The sequence below is a fragment of the Mauremys mutica genome, chromosome 11 (assembly GCF_020497125.1).
Source record: "Mauremys mutica isolate MM-2020 ecotype Southern chromosome 11, ASM2049712v1, whole genome shotgun sequence".
NCBI lineage: Eukaryota > Metazoa > Chordata > Testudines > Geoemydidae > Mauremys > Mauremys mutica.
Window position 1 is genome coordinate 70,406,566 of NC_059082.1, and position 20,850 is coordinate 70,427,415.

Genomic DNA, 20,850 nt, shown 5'->3' on the forward strand with positions numbered 1-20,850 from the left:
GCACGGACCGAGCTGTGAAAGAGGACCGTCTGGGTGTCTCGTCCAATCCCGAGCAGGGAGCAGTAGAGGCTGGTTGCCTACAGCTAGAAGGTCAAAGCGACGCGGTGTATGCTGGGAAGGCAGAGTCATCCTCCAGTGGCGCCATCTTGTTTCTCTCAGCGGACGCCGGGGACAGCTGCGGGAGCGGCACGGAGAGGATGAAGGGGATCCCGACGATCGCTCGTTCCCTCTCGGTGAGTGCGGCGGGATGGGGGGCAGAGCGAGGAGTCCCTGCACCCGGAAGGGGGCTGGGGCTGGGGCTGGGGCTGGGCCAGGCGGGGTTGACCCTGGCCTTGTTGTCGGGTAAGGGGACCAAGGGCAGCCCCCTTCCCTGCTGAGGTGAGGAGCTGAGACCGAGGGAGGGGCGTGTGGGAGAGTGGAGCGGAACCCGCGGCGGTGCCGGGTGTCCGGGGCAGGGAGCGGGGCTGAGCGTCTGAAGGTCACCTCGGCCCAGTGATGAGCTGCCAAAATCTTAACAACGGGTTCCCTATAAAAAGTTCTGATTTAATAACGGGTTCCCTATAAAAAGTTCTGATTTAAGGGATGTGCGACAGCATGTATTTTTTTGTACCAATAGGGTTACCATAAGAACATAGAACATAAGAAAGGCCATACCGGGTCAGACCAAAGGTCCATCTAGCCCAGTATCTGTCTACTGACAGTGGCCAATGCCAGGTGCCCCTGAGGGAGTGAACCTAACAGGCAATGATCAAGTGATCTCTCTCCTGCCATCCATCTCCATCCTCTGACGAACAGAGGCTAGGGACACCATTCTTACCCATCCTGGCTAATAGCCATTTATGGACTTAGCCACCATGAATTTATCCAGTCCCCTTTTAAACATTGTTATAGTCCTAGCCTTCACAACCTCCTCAGGTAAGGAGTTCCACAAGTTGACTGTGCGCTGCGTGAAGAAGAACTTCCTTTTATTTGTTTTAAACCTGCTGCCTATTAATTTCATTTGGTGACCCCTAGTTCTTGTATTATGGGAATAAGTAAATAACTTTTCCTTATCCACTTTCTCAACATCACTCATGATTTTATATACCTCTATCATGTCCCCCCTTAGTCTCCTCTTTTCCAAACTGAAGAGTCCTAGCCTCTTTAATCTTTCCTCATATGGGACCCTCTCTAAACCCCTAATCATTTTAGTTGCTCTTTTCTGAACCTTTTCTAGTGCTAGAATATCTTTTTTGAGGTGAGGAGACCACATCTGTACACAGTATTCGAGATGTGGGCGTACCATGGATTTATATAAGGGCAATAATATATTCTCAGTCTTATTCTCTATACCCTTTTTAATGATTCCTAACATCCTGTTTGCTTTTTTGACCGCCTCTGCACACTGCGTGGACATCTTCAGAGAACTATCCACGATAACTCCAAGATCTTTTTCCTGACTCGTTGTAGCTAAATTAGCCCCCATCATGTTGTATGTATAGTTGGGGTTATTTTTTCCAATGTGCATTACTTTACATTTATCCACATTAAATTTCATTTGCCATTTTGTTGCCCAATCACTTAGTTTTGTGAGATCTTTTTGAAGTTCTTCACAATCTGCTTTGGTCTTAACTATCTTGAGTAGTTTAGTATCATCTGCAAACTTTGCCACCTCACTGTTTACCCCTTTCTCCAGATCATTTATGAATAAATTGAATAGGATTGGTCCTAGGACTGACCCTTGGGGAACACCACTAGTTACCCCTCTCCATTCTGAGAATTTACCATTAATTCCTACCCTTTGTTCCCTGTCCATTAACCAGTTCTCAATCCATGAAAGGACCTTTCCTTTTATCCCATGACAGCTTAATTTACGTAAGAGCCTTTGGTGAGGGACCTTGTCAAAGGCTTTCTGGAAATCTAAGTACACTATGTCCACCGGATCCCCCTTGTCCACATGTTTGTTGACCCCTTCAAAGAACTCTAATAGATTAGTAAGACACGATTTCCCTTTACAGAAACCATGTTGACTATTGCTCAAGAGTTTATGTTTTTCTATGTGTCTGACAATTTTATTCTTTACTATTGTTTCAACTAATTTGCCCGGTACCGACGTTAGACTTACCGGTCTGTAATTGCCGGGATCACCCCTAGAGCCCTTTTTAAATATTGGCGTTACATTAGCTAACTTCCAGTCATTGGGTACCGAAGCCGATTTAAAGGACAGGTTACAAACCTTAGTTAATAGTTCCGCAACTTCACATTTGAGTTCTTTCAGAACTCTTGGGTGAATGCCATCTGGTCCCGGTGACTTGTTAATGTTGAGTTTATCAATTAATTCCAAAACCTCCTCTAGTGACACTTCAATCTGTGACAGTTCCTCAGATTTGTCACCTACAAAAGCCAGCTCAGGTTTGGGAATCTCCCTAACATCCTCAGCTGTGAAGACTGAAGCAAAGAATCCATTTAGTTTCTCTGCAATGACTTTATCATCTTTAAGCGCTCCTTTTGAATTTTGATCATCAAGGGGCCCCACTGGTTGTTTAGCAGGCTTCCTGCTTCTGATGTACTTAAAAAACATTTTATTACCTTTGGAGTTTTTGGCTAGCCGTTCTTCAAACTCCTCTTTGGCTTTTCTTATTACACTCTTGCACTTAAGTTGGCAGTGTTTGTGCTCCTTTCTATTTGCCTCACTAGGATTTGACTTCCACTTTTTAAAGGAAGTCTTTTTATCTCTCACTGCTTCTTTTACATGGTTGTTAAGCCACGGTGGCTCTTTTTTAGTTCTTTTACTGTTTTTCTTAATTTGGGGTATACATTGAAGTTGGGCCTCTATTATGGTGTCTTTAAAAAGGGCCCATGCAACTTGCAGGGATTTCACTTTAGTCACTGTACCTTTTAACTTTTGTCTAACTAACCCCCTCATTTTTGTATAGTTCCCCCTTTTGAAATTAAAGGCCACAGTGTTGGGCAGTTGAGATGTTCTTCCCACCACAGGGATGTTGAATGCTATTGTATTATGGTCACTATTTCGAAGCGGTCCTGCTATAGTTACCTCTTGGACCAGCTCCTGCGCTCCACTCAGGATTAAATCTAGAGTCGCCTCTCCCCTTGTGGGTTCCCGTACCAGCTGCTCCATGAAGCAGTCATTTAAAGTATCGAGAAATTTTATCTCTGCATTTCGTCCTGAAGTGAAATGTTCCCAGTCAATATGGGGCTAATTGAAATCCCCCACTATTATTGGGTTCTTAATTTTGATAGCCTCTCTAATTTCCCTTAGCATTTCATCATCACTATTACTGTCCTGGTCAGGTGGTCGATAATAGATCCCTACTGTTATATTTTTACTAGAGCATGAAATTTCTATCTATAGAGACTCTATGGAACCTGTGGATTCGCTTAAGATTTTTACTTCATTTGAATCTACACTTTCTTTAACATATAGTGCCACTCCTCTCCCTGCACGGCCTGTTCTGTCCTTCCGATATATTTTGTACCCCGGAATGATTGTGTCCCATTGATTGCTCTCAGTCCACCAGGTTTCTGTGATGCCTATTATATCTATATCCTCCTTTATCACAAGACACTCTAGTTCACCCATCTTATTATTTAGACTTCTGGCATTTGTGTACAAGCACTTTAAAAACTTGTCCCTGTTTATTAGCCTACCTTTTTCTGATGTGCCAGATTCTTTTTTATGTGACTGTTTATCATCTGATCCGGCCCTTACATTATACTTCTCATTCCTCTGCTCCTGGCTATAACCTGGAGATTCTCTATCATCAGACTCTCCCCTAAGAGAGTTCTGTGTCCGATCCACACGCTCCTCTGCAGCAGTCGGCTTTCCCCCATACGTCCATATTTTCCCAGGAGGTGATTAAGAACCAAAAAGCCTGACATGTCCAGGAAAATACAGATGTATTTTAACCCTACCTAAAGTTCTTTTTTAAAAAGATGGGGCTGAACTAGAAATGAGCTCCGTTTCACATGTGTGGGTGGTGATCAGGGACAGTCTCAATTTTTGGGTCTTTTTCTTATATAGGCTCATATTACCTCTCACCCCAGTCCCGATTTTTCACACTTGCTGTCTGGTCACTCTAGGGTGTGCACATGTGTGGGTCCCAGCTGCTCCCTGCCCCCCCTCATTAAAGCAGGTGTGCAGGGTTACTGCCCTGGGAACTGCAGGGCACCAGTGGATGTGGGGCTGGCTGCAGATAGGGGCGTGGGGCAGGGCTAGCTGGAGGCAGGGAGTGACACGGGCTGGCTGTGGGCAGGTGATGCAGATGGGCGGGCTGCGGGTGGCCGTGGGCAGGGGGTGGCTGCAGGCGGCTGTGGGCAGAGGCTGGCTGCAGGCAGGGGGTGGCTGTGGCAGGGGCTGCGGGCAGAGGCTGGCTGCGGGCAGAGGGTGGCTGTGGCAAGGGCTGGCTGTGGGCAGAGGGCGGCTGTGGGCAGGGGCTGGCTGCGAGTGGCTGTGGGCAGGGGGTGGGGCAGGGGGCTGGCTGTGGGCAGGGGGCTGGCTGTGGGCAGGGGCTGGCTGTGGCTGGCTGGGGGCAGGGGCTGGCTGGGGGCAGGGGCTGGCTGCGGGTGGCTGTGGGCAGGGGGTGGGGCAGGGGGCTGGCTGCGGGCAGGGGGCTGGCTGTGGGTGGCTGGGGGCAGGGGGCGGCTGGGGGCAGGGAAGGCGGGGGAGGGGCGCAGATACTCACACGGGGGAGCGGCTGGGAGCAGCAGGACGCAGCCGGGGACTCACCAGGCAGCAGCAGGAGCCCCAGGGCCAGAGGTCCAAAGAGCAGGAGTAGCAACAGGGCCAGGAGGCAGCTCACATGGCTCTCGCAGCACAGCGCAGCGCCCCCCGGCGGCCGGGAGGAGGAATTACAGGCTTCCCAGGCAGAGCCCATCAAAGCTTCCCTCGCAGGGAAGCTAGTTAACAAGCGGTTCTAAAACTGCTTCTAAATTTAACAACGGGTTCGTGCGAACCGGCTCCAGCTCACCCCTGCCTCGGCCCCAGCCTGACACTTGCTCGGCGGGTGGGTGTCCGCGCCTGTCCCCGGCCAGAGCAGCTTCCCTCGGGCTCCCGTAGGGACCCGCTACCTGCCCTTCTCCCTACCTCCCGGAGACGAGCAGTCTGTTCCCTGCTGGGGGAGGCCGGGCTGGATAGCCTGGGCCGCCACTCCGAGTTCCCGTGGGAGCCGCGCGGTGAACAGGTGTGGGAGGAGTCCCTCGGGAGGCAGGTGGACGGGATCTCCTTCCCTTGCCAGCGTTATTCCCTGCAGGGCTCTTGAACCTGCATCCTCCCCTTGTTAGTGCCTTAGCCTGCCCCGTTTGCTCTTGGATTTGACTTGTCAGGCACGCACTGGAGAAACTCTAAGCATTATTGCGGGCCTACTGGGAAAGGTGCCTTCTCTGTTGCAGATAGTGGCACAGGTAGGCTAATACATATCTTGGGAGCCCTAGTATTTTTCTGTATAAATTGTAGATATGTCTGTACTGCTGACTCAAAGTGGGGAAAGAGTCTGGAGATTAAGTAATTATCACCTTTGTGGTGATAAAACCTATATTGAGATACTAGTAGCTTCAAAATATATTAACCAGACCTGTCACTAAGTGAAAAGCATGTAATAGCGTAACCATAAAGACATGGTAACTTAATAGGGTAACTTATGTTAATGGCCTAAAGATCAACAACATGTCTGATTGGTTCATTTCTTTATGTCACTTAATTTTTACTTGTTACTCTCAGGTTTTGGGGAGAAAGTGAGTCTTTAGATGAAAAGTAGACTTAATATGTGAGGAAGTGAGTAATAATGTTTCACACTTGAAGTTTGATTATATTTCTTGGTTTGGGGAATTTTAGGCTGTGTGAGATGCTCTTATGTCATTGTCTGTCTCTTCAGTTTGGAGGCCTTCCATTTCTGACTTTTGACTACTGCTGTATTTTCTTTGCTGTCCTGAGTCTAACCCAGAGGTGCACAAGCAGTGGGATGCGCTCCCCAGGGGGAGGGGACACCACAAGACTATTAAGGGTGCAAGAACCTGACAGAGTGTGCTGAAGGGCCAGGGTCAGGAGGGGCTCTGTCCATGGCTCCCTGCTCTTCTTGCTGTGGAACAGCAGATATCTTTCTCTGCTGGAGAGGCTACCCGGCCCCCCACGCTACCCCGGACTACTGGCTCTGCTGGACAGAACCCTCTCCTGACCAGCAGCACAGAGCCCTGTCTGCTTTCCTTACCAGACAGGCCCCGTGCTAGGGAAGCCGTGGGGGCTGACAAGGCCACTGCAGGGAATAGAAGGCTTTCTTGACTGCCATATGGTGACTAGCCCCCCGGATATATGGGATGTGGAGTGGGGGTGGTATATATAGGAAATGAATTTCCAAAGGGGAGGCTCAGTTAAAAAAGTTTGAGACTGTTTGGTTCAAAGTCAATATGTCATCTATGCAGTTATTAGTGAAGTTGAGTCAATTTGCTGGTCGGTGCTGCTCTAAGGGTAGGGACACTTATACCAAGGAGTTAAGAGCATCACTTTCACATGTTATGTTAGATTTTAGTTAAATTCCATGTGATTAATTGTTTGGTGAGTTGAAGTAGTGACCACAGAGTATGCTATATAATTTTCATGTAACTAAATATTTAATACAACAGTGCAATATGGAATCTGTGATAATAATCGAGCTCCCAGGTAGTCTGAGACTGTAGAATTAATTTTGTAATTCTTAAATTTGTAGTTCTTCACCTGTCATTTTTGAATGGGCTCCTACAGGAATGTGAAACTGCTCAGATTAAAACCTCAGATAGTAAATGATGTGGTAGCTATCCTGTCATACAGTTTTGAAATACATTAACCATTGTATGTTATGAATCATTGCTTAATGTGTTCCGTTAGATACTGTAGTGATATATAATTTGAAAGTAAAAATACGTACCTCTTGAATCTATCCTGATGTTGTTTTCTGTTTTAGAAGAGGTTTTATTCTCTCAGCGTTGCTCCCAAAGTTAAAGCATCAGCAACTGCAGAGCAAGGAAAGTTACGTCTACAGCCACAGGATCTCGAGGTCAGTGCAAATGGATTTTTAACTTTTTTTTTTTTGTATTGGACTGAACCAGATCACAAAGGAATAGTGTGGTGACCCTGATCTTCAATGGACCACTAAACCGTAATAGGTCTTTATTTTTCTTTATAATACAGATCACAAAATTACCAAATGGTTTAGTGATTGCATCTCTGGAAAACTATTCCCCTGCTTCAAGAATTGGTGTGTTCATTAAAGCAGGTAGCAGATATGAAACCACCAGCAATTTGGGAACCTCCCATTTGCTCCGTCTTGCATCAAACTTGGTAGGTATCTTTCCTCTATTTAATTCTTTGAAGACAGGTAAAATGCTGAAATGCTTGAGATCTTTTAGAGAAACCCACGTAATTAAAATTAATCTATGGGTACTGGATTGCTTAAGTGAATGATAATGATGCATCATTCCACCTCTGATTTCTTGGTTCATATAGAACACAGGTGGCTAGTGAAAAAACTGTTACCATATGATGACATTAGTTGTCTGGGAGAAATGAATCGATGACCCATACTTTCTAGTAGTCAGAAATTTGTCACAAACAGCCAGAACCATTGATACATTAATTCAGTGTTGCTCTGTACGAAATTGAGTTATTGCACCAATCTCTTAATGAGGCTACACACAGAATGCAGTAAAAGATAAATTGAATGTTTAATAGGTATTTACTATTTTATTTGGAAGTCAATTAAGTTTTTCTTACTGATAAGAAAATCTTAAACTCCGGGGTGCCTTATGAGGTCTTACTGAGTTCAGTTTCACTCCCCGGTGAACTGATTAGTGAATAGGCATATCTGTGGTTGTAGATGAAACCATCTTTTTAGATACTGACCTGGTTATTAATTATAGTTATAGACTTAATACTGCCCATGCTGTTTTAGCTGTCTCCCGCTGCTTAAGTGTGTTCGATAAAACTGATATCTTGATCTTTTTAACAGCATGTTAATTTTAGTTATTTGGCTAAAAATTCAAGATTATGAAAACATGTTAGTACACACAAGAAAATGAAAAAATATTTCTTGGTAAACAGACTGGAAATATCTTATTTTAATGTTGTGCCTAGGATTATATTTAATAACTTGATGCAAAAAAAATTGTTCTTGGAGTACCTAAAAGTGTGTAAACAACTTCTGTGTTTTTATAGACTACTAAGGGAGCCTCTTCCTTCAAAATTACTCGTGGCATTGAAGCTGTTGGAGGTAACCTAAGGTTTGTAACTATTATTTAAAGATAATCTGTATTGCTGAGAAAACAATGGAAACTGCAGGTAGTATGGCTAAAACTTCCATGTGCAAAATGACCCAAAGTGCCCAAAAAATGAATGAATGAATAAACAGACATGCCCGAGGAACATTATACTACATAGACAGATCTGCCTGATGTGATTATATGTAAACTGTGATGCATGCATCTTCTTTTCATGCGTCAAAAATTATCTGTAATAGACAAAAAATAACTTGTTCTCTACTCCTTTATAATAATAGAGCAAAACATTTAAAGACCAATTATTCAGAGTCTTACAAATGAAAAATTTGAAAGAGAATACAAGTGTACATGAATTTTAGCAGCTTTTGTAATTGGTGGGGAATTTAAAGTACAAAAAGTAACACTTAGAAATACAGAAGACATTGCTGATTTTTTTGAATGCATTCTTGTATGTATTCTATTACAATATATATTAAAGTTGCTCAGTGGATATTAAGTTGAAGGTACAGCCTTTGACCCCAAAGGGGATATGTTTATACTTTAAGTATTTATATAAGGTGGCTTGGTTTTTATTGAATATGAACAGAAAGACAAAAGTGAAATACACTTCTCTCTTTTGGCAAGTTTTCTGGGCAATTCTACCTAAATTCTGTTCAGATTGCAATTTAAAAATGTAACGATAAAATGTCAAATTGTACCTGAATTACAGATGCCTCATAGCTATTGGCATTTTTCAGAATTTGTGTAGAGGTGGGAGATGTTTTTACATTAGCACTTTTTTTATCCATTTGAATGTTTAAAAGACCAGTACAGTCTTTTTTTAAATAATGGAGTTTTTGCATTCTGGTCCAGAATTTGGGCAAGGGAATTTACATCAATACGGAACATATGTTCAAATCCAGTATTTTCAACTTAACTTTCTGAAATGGATCTATATTTCTTCTCACTTAGTGTAACCTCCACAAGAGAAAACATGATTTATTCTGTTGAATGCCTACGTGACTATGTGTAAGTATCCAGATGTAACAATTGAGTTTACGGTATATTCTGCAAGAAACCACAGTAGTTAAGCTACAGAATACCATTATTTTAAGGGGAAGGAACAACATCACTTATGCCCTTATTGTTTACTTTATCAAAGTATTAATGGTTTGACACTGTACTTGATTATGTACAGTTTTGCAGTGTTCACGTGGGTGCTTTGTAGCATGAAATTGGACTCTTACTAATGTACACAATGGTCTATCAATACAGTATATCTTGGATATGTTTGGATATGTGCTGCTTTATATTCACTTTTATTTAAAGAAATCTTTAACTAGATTCCTTCATAACTTTGCCTTTTTGTTTCAGTGATACAGTAATGGAGTACCTAATCAATGTCACTACAGCTCCAGAATTCAGATCTTGGGAAGTAACAGAGCTTCAGGCACAACTGAAAGTTGATAAAGCAGTTGCCTTTCAAAATCCACAAGTTAGTAAGTATGCTTTCCAATGACCAGCTATGACAGTTTCACAAGAATATTTTTACACACACGATTAGGGAAAATTAACTGGAGTGGTCAAATTGCTCAAAGCTAAGTGAAGAATCCTCTTTACATTTGTGATATATATATCACAAATGTAAAGAGGATTCTTCACTTAACTTTGAGCAATTTGACCACTTCAGTTAATTTTCCCTAATCAGAAATGAATAGGGAGATACAGCACAGTAAGCCCATTTTATAAATGAAGCCATTTGCATTATAAAAACTTTCTTATGAGAAAGCTATTCAAGAAGCCATTTATCCATTCAATCTTAAAGTTCTCTGGAATTTTACTACCTATGCTGTATAAAACAAACATTTTCAATAAACTAATCTAAATTGCAATCTAGTCTTATATCAATATGTTAGTAATAACCCAACTAAGATGTGAGCTTGCTCCAGGGTAACTTAGAGATCTTGAGACTTCAGCCCTATCATCTAAGTAATGCTAGTATTCCTGTATGACACTCATTGTTTTGGATCATTTTAGTCATATTGAAGTCTCCAAACTTTCATGCCCTGTTGATTTCTGAAGTTCTGTTCCAGTCTCTGGGAAACTGGTAGCTTATTTTGAAGCACAGCCACTTTTCCTAAAACTCCAACACACTGAAGAACAGGTGATGTTCAAATAAGTATTTTTTAAATGATAAAATTGAATCATGTTAGTTTCTTTAAGCTTATCTGACAATAGGTGGTTTGTCTGCAAGCCATACTCCTGATATTTTGATGAAACTCTTTTCTGACCAAGATATTGAACTATTAAAAGCTGAGTATTTTTATACAATATTATTCATAAGGAGTAGTTAAGATAATTTATAAAAATATATATGTAATGTTTATTGTGCAAATATACAATTATTACTTTTGAGGAAACATTACAGCTTCTTCTGTAAAAGTACTAAACTGCGTAAACACTCCTGTTTTTTAAAAGGGTTTGTAAGCATGATCTACCATGTCAGTTCTTAAAGGACATCTTTAAAAGAAAAAACAATTGGGTTTAAGTAATATAGATGTAACACCAAAAGCAAGAAAATATAAAGTTAAAGAGGCACTGTTCTTAAACCCATCCTATTTGTATCTAGCTATTGGAGAGCGGGTTTCAGATCTATATGTTGTTTGCTATTACATGTTGTATTACTGTGTATGTAATACTTAGGCATAAGACCATTGAGGGCTGAATGTCAGCTTTATCAAGAAGTGAAAATTCAGAACAGTTAAGCTCTGAAAGGGTTCAGAGAAATGTAATAAGTGATAAAGAAGAAACTGGGATTGTTTGCTTTACAAAGGAGTTGTATGAGGGGGAACATAAGTACACAAATTATTAGTATTATAAAAGGTAAACAGGAAGTGTCTGTTCTCCCGGTCTCAGAACATGAGAACAAGGGACACTCAATGAAATCAAGTGACAGGAAATCCAAAGAAAATCCGAAGAAAATACTTTTTAACACAACGCATAATGACTTCAGTTTAATTGCCACACTGTGCTGTTTAGGTGAAGAACTGAGATTCAAAGAGGGATTGGAGTTCTCTATGGATAATAATATCCAGATTCGTTAAAATTTAATGCTAAATATCCTTTTTTTTTTTAAGTGATGCTTTAGGGTTTAAGACAATTTTCTAATTTGTAGGGATAAAGTTGAGACCTGTGGATTATTCCACCTCTGCCTAATACAGAATTTCTTGTGATTTCCTCTGAAGCATGTGATGTTGAATGGGTACTAGATGAAACAGACCACAATGCTGATCCATTTTCGCAATTCCTGTGTTCATCCCATCTCTACTCTACAGTGAAAGTAGCTATTGTCACGGAGTGTGGGGAGTCCGGCCCTGCACCCTTGTTCCTGGGACTCTCAGTGACTCTCAGCCAGCCAGTAAAGCAGAAGGTTTATTGGACAACAGGAACACAGGCTACAGCAAAATCAGGACCCCTCAATCGGGTCCTTCTGGGGTTCAGGGAGCTTGGTTCCCAGCGTGGGATTCCCTGAACTCTCCCCCCAAGCCCCAAACCGAAAACTGACCTCACCCTCTCCACTCAGTTCCTATCCTTTGTCTAGCTCCCCTCCCCCCTCCTAGCTCATGTTTCAGGCTGACTACCTGTCTCTCACCTAAACTGCTCTCTGGCTCTCCCATCTCCCACACAGACAGCCCCTGCTCCATCACAGCTATTAAACTACATTTTAGTAAGTCTGTTTCTTCTGTTCTTTTTTTTTTAGGTGTTCTTGAAAACTTGCATGCTGCAGCTTATCGGAATGCTCTTGCTAACTCCTTGTACTGTCCGGATTATGCAGTTGGGAAAATTACACCGGAGCAGGTATGAATATATATTTCATATTGTAGCCACAGTATAAAGAGTCACACCTAATCTGCCACTCTAGTTTCTTTTGTAAAACTATTCTCTCATGACACTAGCAATCACTTAAAGCTGCATGCTTGGCTTATTCAATTCTCCCAAAGCGAGACTCCTGTATAGATTTGTCATGCGTCCCCATCTCAAATGTTAGTCTGCTGCTGAAGTAAAGTCAGTCTTTTTCTGACTGTAAATTCAGTTATTGGGTATAAAATTCTCTTGTCACTCTTAAGAACTGTGATTCCAAAGCCTTTGAAAAGGCTACGTTGTATTATGTGTCTGGCTTTCTATTACTTATCAGTAGGACCTGCACTGAAGTGCAGATATCCATGTACAAAGAGCTAGTGACTTCCACATAGTGACATTAGTGTGCTGCTACCACTATGGGGAGAGTCCATAAAACAGTCTGTCCTGTAAGCAACTGCTGTTAGAAGCATCAGGACTTGCTGCATTCTGAATTACAACATTTGAACAATGGATACAGCTACTTACGGAACTGCAGTGAAAATTACCAGCAGTTTAACAGCTAAAACTGCAGTTCTCTCGAGGGCACTCAGAATAAATAAACTAAATAAAAAATCAGGTGGGTCTGGCTCTTTCCAGCTTATGATTTGTGTGCATATATATGTTTTGGAGTTGTTTTAAGTTTATGTATTTGGGGAAATATGTTTAGAATTTCTCTTGCAGAGATTGATGCACAGAATTTCCCATTAAGATTAGAGCATAATTTCCTTTTTTTTTAAAAAGTATCTGTGCCCCTAAATTCTGTGTAACTGGCAACTGTTGTCACTTTTACAGTGACAAGAAGTGCTGGTGCAAGATCAAACTTTATTCAAAGCTTGAGGTTTTTTTCATGGTTTTCATAAAAATTGAACTAGTTCTGTAGATGACCTGATTCCTGGTCAACTTTGGAAATATTTAAACAGCACTCATTTGAGTCAAGGCAATTGTAAATACCATCTTTTTCAAACTTCCTTATTGACCTAAGACATTGGAGCTCCAATTCTATTTGTAACAGCTCTTTCATGCTAGTAGCAACCACCACCTTTGCTCTGTGAAAGAGCCTTTAAAGCAGTGGTCACCAGCTGGTAGATCGCAATCGCCTGGTCGATCACTGAGCCTCTGCCAGTCGATCGCAGTCTCCGTCCACTAAAAGTCTGGTGGCGCAGCAAGGCTAGGGCAGGCTCCCTGCATGACCTGGCCCCACTCCGCTCCTGGAAGTGGCTAGCACCCCTCTGTGTGGGGGAGGGAGTTTCTGCACTGCTCCTGCCTGTAGGCGCCACTCCCACAGCTCCCATTGGCCGGGAACTCATTTGAAAAACTTCAAATGAGTAACCTGACACATGGTTGTTGCCTTTTTTTTATTTGTGGAAATAACCTAACACGCACAACATTATTGTTGCAGCTGCACCAGTTTGTACAGAACAACTTCACAAGTGCAAGAATGGCTCTAGTGGGACTAGGTATGTGTGTTTAATTAGTGTCTTATGTATCATACTGTGCATTAAAAGAAAACTATAGAAGTAATCAAACTTCATCTATACAAGTAGAACTCTTAAAGTACATCTAAAGTACTTATTGTTAGCCATCCCTAGTTAATTTTCTAATACTGTTAATTTACAAGCGATTCTTTTTAATATAAATATTATATTGCAGGTGTAAGCCATTCTGAACTAAAACAAGTTGGAGAGCAATTTCTAAATATCAGGAGTGGGGCTGGTTCTTCTGGTGTTAAGGCCCAATATCGTGGAGGTAAACTCAGTCTGTGTGTGTGTGAGAGGTGGGGTTTTTTGATAACTACAAGTTTTGTGCTGGTCTTTTCTATTAATACTTAAGTATGACATAAATACTCCAATTGAGATTGATCCTCCATTGTACTGTGTACTTTGAAAACTGTCTCTCTTCCTGTGTTTGTAATGTAACTAGACAGGGCCATCCTTCCACTATACTCAATAAAATGAAAACACAAAATCTAGTGGCACAATACCAGAATTTGTGTACTTGAAACAGTAAAGTGTCTAGGGTGTGTGGAAGGTAACAAAGGGATACCTGGGAGTATTGAAAAAGTGGCCTTCCTGGAAAGTAAGCTAACTCTATCAGATATTTCATAACAAACTTTGAGCATCAGTTCAGGTCTTTTGATGCAGTATCTTGGACTAATATTGATACAGTTTCATTCTGCATAACAATCGGGTTACTTCTGCAGCCAGCTGAAAACAGTGTTAAGCCAGAAAATTAGGAGATAGTTTAAGTAATAGAGATAACTGGACTACATTTGGGTTGGCTAAAACATGGAATAGGTAGTCTTCCAGACAGTCAAAATGCAGCTATTGAGTGAGAAATTGTTACCTTGGGGCAGATAGTCAATGGATTTCTTAGCTTTTCCAATAGGGGATCTAAGGGCTTGTCTATACGGTGATTTAGTGCATAAGAAGCTAGCATGTAAATCTACAGTGCACTAGCCTGCCGTGCACTAAATGACTGTATGAATGCTGCAGCCATGCTTTAAGTCCATAAGTGCGCTTTGACATACTGCAAACTTGTTAGTGCAGCAGCGTGGTGCCCCTGGCCAGTTAGTGCATGGCAGGCTGGTGCACTGTAGAGTTATACCCTAGCTTGCCATGCACTAAATCACCATACAGACAAGCCCTTAGACCATATGCAGACCTGGAATACGCAAGAATATCTCCACTGAATTTGGCCCTTTGTGATTGTGGGAAAGTTGTGAACAAGTAAGGTTTACACCATTTTTCTGTTTTTATAAAACAAGGGGATTATTTTTCTTGAACAGTCAATGCTGGTGTCCACTGTCAGTATTTGGAACAAGATCCTGTGAACTTAATATTACAACTAAACTACATTAATGGCTTTTCTTATTTACTGACTAGAAATCACTGTTGGAGGTATATGATAGCAGCTAATTCACATATTAAGTTTAATACATTATATTTTTAACTATAATTTCTTTGTTTTTATTTTCAGGTGAAATCAGGGAACAGAATGGTGAAAGCCTTGTCCATGCTGCCATAGTAGCAGAAGGAGTTGCTACTGGAAGTGCAGAAGCAAATGCGTTCAGTGCCCTTCAGCATATTCTAGGTGCAGGGCCTCTTATTAAAAGGGGAAGCAATATTTCCAGCAAACTGTTCCAAGCTATCGCTAAGGCAGCTAGTCAACCATTTGATGTAAGCATAATGGTTTATTGCAACTTTTCTTCCCAAGAAAAAACAAATGCAATAGAAAAAATATAGCAAACCATTCTTGTCCTTTGAGAGATTAAAGCCCCCAATGCTAGAATCTTTCTTTTAATCATTAGCGCACACACATATTTTATGGAATGTCTTCTACCCAAATTGGTTTAATTTCAACAGAAGGAAATCATCTTTCTAAATTCTAGCATACTGGGTACCACCAGTAGCTGTTTTGGTGAGGGAGAGAGTGAGTATCCAATCTTCATTATTGGAACAGTAACTGAAAATCTTGTTTCACAGGCTGCAGCATTTAATGTTAATTACTCTGATTCTGGACTCTTTGGGATTTATACTATATCCCAGGCTTCTGATGCTGGGGAGGTAAGTTGCTGATTAAAATTTGTTGGTTTGATCAAATACATTGGTTTATTAAATTCTAGTTATTAGTGTAACTATCTAGTAGTTTGATCAAGAGTTTGAAATGTTTCTTTTGACTAGGATTTAAACTAGCATTGTATTATTGATACAAGATTTAACTCCTCAAAGCAGGGAATAGGGCTTGTTTTCAGAAAAGTACAACTACAAAAATAAAGTAGCAGTAGTGAATGCATTCTTGAGATTGCTGAATTAAGTGGGTAAATGTATCCATTTTTAAGTGGATTCTAATGAACTAGGCTACTGGCAGGTTAACTAATAGAAATCTGGCTGAATTGATCATCTATGAGAGCTGGGTTTGAATCTAATGAAGAAGAGAGTGTGATCACATTTTATTTAGTATAAGGACTTGGGATTATTTTAGAGGCAATAAGAGATTCAAAGCACAGACTAAACTTTGTTGTTAGCTCACCTGACTGAATACAGTGTACATTATGATGAGGTTGAGAAGAAGAATGATCTAATAAAATGGAATGTGAAACAGGTGAAGCAGCCTTTCAAACTTAGTGTCTTTTGTTTCTGCTCAGTAAAGAGAAGACTCCTTGTGGATTGGGAATGATCAAGCCATTAGTGCCAAATTTTTAAAAAACTGCTTAACTTTTGTCCTAGGTCATTAAGGCTGCTTTGAACCAGGTAAAGGCAATTGCTCAGGGCAGTATCACTGATGAAGATGTCACAAGGGCTAAGTAAGTTGGTACAAAAAATGTCTAATAAACACTTTACCTCAGTGATACTCAGACTGAGGCTTTCAAGCCACAAATGACTCTTTAATGAATCTCCTGGGGCTCTTTGCAGCAGTTGATATTAAAACACTGATTTAATTAACAACCAATCAGGATGCTTTTTCTGATATTAACCAATTGTAATTGATAAAATAATACTTGGTCAGTCATTTTTCTGTGAGAATTTATATATAAACATACTGTTTAAATATGAATATATAGTACTATAGTAAATGAAACAGTTAATTCACACTACTGTAACTCTTTTAGGTAATGTTGATCGCTAGTTTGGCTCTGAGGTCTGTGCATCACTGCTTTAATTTGTTATAAAAGTGGAGTTATAATATCACATGCTCAGCTTCCTGTCAGTAAGCATTTATAAAGAGGCTTCTGTAGGGCAACAGTTTCAACTGTGTAGGTGTGCAGTATAACTGCCTAGGTCGAGACTCATTGCTCTGTAATTATACCTAGCAAAAGCACGCAGGGATGGGAATGATACACACTGCCTACCCAATTAAAGTACTACTGTTGCTGTTAGGAAAATTACAGTAAATTCTATGCTAGCAGCAATTCCCATAGAAACATGTTAAATCAGCAAAAAGTGTTGAATAACTACTTCATTAGATGTAAATGACAGCTGTCAGGAGAAGATGTGATTCAATTATAGCACATAAGAGTGTACGATTCCAGTTTAAATACTTCTCTCAATTGCTTTATTTAGGAAATTCCCTACAAGATAACATTGAGATGATTCCCCAACCAGCAATATTTAGTATGCAGTTACATCTTCAAAACACTAATAGTGAGGCCCTGCAAATAGTATTTTTAAAATGTTTTGAAAATGTAAAGCATTAAATTGGTGGTGTTGTGTTATCCAAGGACATTAAGTATCTAATCTTGAAAGCCATATAAAGTAGGAAAGTAATATATTGCCACTTCTCTGATGGCAAAACTAACAGTTTTAGACGTTCCTGATTTGCAGGCCTGCAAACACAATAGCTACCTAATAATACAGTGGGGTGCAACTGTAATAATTAAGGTGCAGTTAATCTTTGGGATTGTATTGTGAATGTTTCTAAATTAAAGCAGTAAAATTCAACTACTATCCCAAGTTATAGGGTATATCTATATTGCAATTAAAAACCTGCAGCTGAACCTGTGCCAGCTGACTTGGGCTAAGGGTCTGTTTCATTGCTGTGTACATGTTCAGGCTTGGGCTGCAGCCCAAATTCTGGGACCTTCCCAACTCACAGGATCATAGTGCCTAAGCCTGAATGTCTATACCACAATTAAACAGCCCCTTTGCCTGAGCCCATGTCAGCTGGCACGAGCCAGCCAAGGGTGTCTAATTGCAGTGTAGGCATTCCCATAGAGTTTAAGGCCAGAAGAAACTACCAGATCATCTAATCTGACCTTCTGTATATAATGGCCACCACTACCACCCAGCACCTGCACAGTAAACCCAACATCCAAAATTAGGCCCACGTATTACAGCCCACAGTAGATTCAGCCGCAGGCAGTGAATAGGAGTCACTGAGTCTTGCATATATAAAATCTATTTATTATAAGGCTGTGTGTAGAACTTAAAGAAAATTGGTATTACACTTTGCATGATTGCATACAAAACATGATAAACAAATTATCGTATCCTTTCTCATCAGCCAGTTAAATCTTCTGCCTGTTTATAGTACTGAATACAAATCTTCCTAATATATATAGCTAGATAAATGTCACTACTTTTTTTCTTCTGCAGTGTTTTCCTCCATATCTTCCTTGGAGTATGTTGCTAATTTTTCCTGTAGTTGGGGAGGAGTTTAAAAAAAAGAAAGTAATTACTGTTTGATGCAAATATTAGTGGCCCTAGTTGAATTCAGTCATAACATTAACGTTACTTCTCAATTATACTATGCGCCACAGATCACTATTTTGGATTAAACTGTTACTATTCTACTTTTAAAAATAAAATAAACACTGACTTTCATAAACTAGATTGAGACTAGCAGTGGGAACCTGCTTGAGGCAAATAAATAATATAAGGGAACAAAAAGTATTATGCTACAATTCTTTAAACAAAGCACTAACCTATTGTACAGAAAAGTGTTAGTCATTTTATGGCAAGGTGTAAACAATTGTCTGTACTTTTCTAGATGAGACCTGATGATTAGTTTTAAACCTAAAACCAGAAATCTCTCATTTTTCAAAAAACAGCCAAAGCTAAAACTTGAACATCTATGGCTAGAAAATACTGAAATGATCACATTTTTTAAATTTATTTGAAAGTAGCCCAACAAAGCTTGAAATACTCACATTCCAGCTAGAAGCTTTTAAAAAAAAATAAAAAAAATCCCTAGCTACTGGGGAAACAGGGTAGTGTGCTGAAATCCCTATCTTGGACCCTGCTTGAGGGTTCCATCTTTTATGTCTGCCTCTAGTTGGTATCTGACCCTTGAAAGTCTTTCCAGAGCTTTCTGATCATTGCAGGGGTGGGAGGTCCCCTGCCACATTACCTCTCAGCTTTCTGGAATTTGTCCTTTTGAATAGGTCTAGTGCCTCTTTGGCCGATCATATGTTTTAGGCTCCCATGCTCAAAAGAGAAAGCTTCTGTTTTGACACAGCAGGAGACTTTAAATCATTGGGCTGAAGAGCCATAAAAATATCCCAATATCACAGGGTGCTCATCCCCAGAATGCTACGGCTTCAGAGGAGGGCATTAAAGCAAAAGTGAAGTTAAGAACCCTAAGTTGCACAAAACTACACAACTGGGAGTTCTAATTTAGTCTATAACTACTGAGTAACATTGGAAGATTTACTTACTCAGATATTCTCAACACTTTGGCAGAAATCATCTGAAAGCCACATACTTGATGTTAGTTGAGACCTCAGATGGATTACTTGATGAAATCGGTTCCGAGGCATTGGCATTTGGTATATACACATCACCAACAGCTGTAATTCAAAACATTGACTCCATAGCCACTGCTGATATTGTGAATGTAAGTAAATGTGTCCATATGCATTGTTTACAGAATGATTTCATAGAAGCTTTGCTATGCACAATTATGACTAACATACTCTTCTGGGTGTATAGAATATATATACAGGGACCTGTAAAAAGTGGTTCTATGATGCTTACAAATCTCTGCTAGCTATGCCTTTTGAGTTGTCTGCTTCGTTTACTGATGGGAACAATCTTTAATATTATATATGGCAAAGTCAATATAGCTGTGAGAATTTAGCTGAATTCTGCCATTATAAGTAAGTGTAGAAAAAATTCCAGCTATTTCCCTAATCATACAAAGTTACAGTCAGGAGTTCTCCCACTGATGTCAGTAGGGAATACTCCACCTGATCAAGGTTATGGAAGATTCAGCTTTAGGGAGTGATTGTAAGAAGCAAAATGAATACCTCACAGTATTTTATTGAGACGCCAAGTAATGGTAATGACAATTCTAATAATCTGGATTTCTGAACTGAACAAATTTCCATCTGGAAATCTAGTGGGGAAAACAAACTTGAACATCAAAATCTCTTTACAAAGCTGTTACTCATTTGAATGACAGTAGTGCCTGGGGGCCTCCATTGTGCTCCGAACTGTATAAACATATAGTAAGAGATGGTCCCTACCCCAAAGAGCTTATTATATAAATAGACAAGACAGACAAACAGTGGGAGGGGCATAGAGTTCATAGAGCACCAAAGTGACTTGCCCAGGTCATACAGGAGGTCACTGGTAGAACTGGGACTAGAACCCAGGTCTCCTGACTCTCACTTCAGTGATTGATACACTGGACCTTTCTGCTGCTTTTCTGACCTGAATAGAAAATATTTTCTATTAAGCATATGTATGACCACTTCAGAGAGCTGGGAAAAGTTGCTACTTTTCTACATTCCTCAGGCTGATATCATCAGTCTGTCAAACTGAGTCAGTTTAGACAGCTTATTAAAAATCATCACTGTAAGGAATGATACCACATTGCTGATTCCATAAATCAGTTGAAGCTGGGACTCTGAAGCAATGAGACAAGCCTAATGTTCAGTGTGCCTAATGAAATCTAAGTGTGATTGTTTCCTTAATGTCCAATTTTTATTTATTTCTTTTCAGGCTGCAAAGAAGTTTGTTGATGGGAAGAAATCAATGGCAGCTAGCGGGAACTTGGGAAATACCCCTTTTGTTGATGAGTTGTAGTAGGAAACAAAACTAAGGCAGATTCAAAGTGGACTCTTCTCACTGTATGCCAATTATATTATACATAAGTTACAATCAACCTGTCTTTGAACTCAAATGTCAAGAATATTAATCTAGATAATTAATTTGTGGGCTTGCATATATTGAATAAAGTGCTGAGTTCATATCCTTAGTTTTTGTTAATATATTTATCTACTGAAAG

At 40.4% G+C, this 20,850-nt stretch overlaps 1 protein-coding gene across 1 annotated transcript; it reads left to right on the forward strand.

Annotated features, from left to right (window-relative positions):
• The first annotated feature begins 51 nt into the window (after nt 1–51).
• LOC123343879 (cytochrome b-c1 complex subunit 2, mitochondrial) lies at nt 52–20,820 on the forward strand. Its single transcript, XM_044979377.1, has 14 exons — nt 52–233; nt 6,933–7,025; nt 7,160–7,309; nt 8,183–8,247; nt 9,196–9,252; nt 9,598–9,722; nt 11,984–12,081; nt 13,523–13,580; nt 13,774–13,869; nt 15,100–15,299; nt 15,606–15,686; nt 16,350–16,426; nt 19,302–19,455; nt 20,565–20,820. The coding sequence occupies exons 1-14, from the start codon at nt 198–200 to the stop codon at nt 20,646–20,648; spliced, it is 1,374 nt and encodes a 457-aa protein (XP_044835312.1). The 5' UTR covers nt 52–197; the 3' UTR covers nt 20,649–20,820.
• Nucleotides 20,821–20,850: the final 30 nt, after the last annotated feature.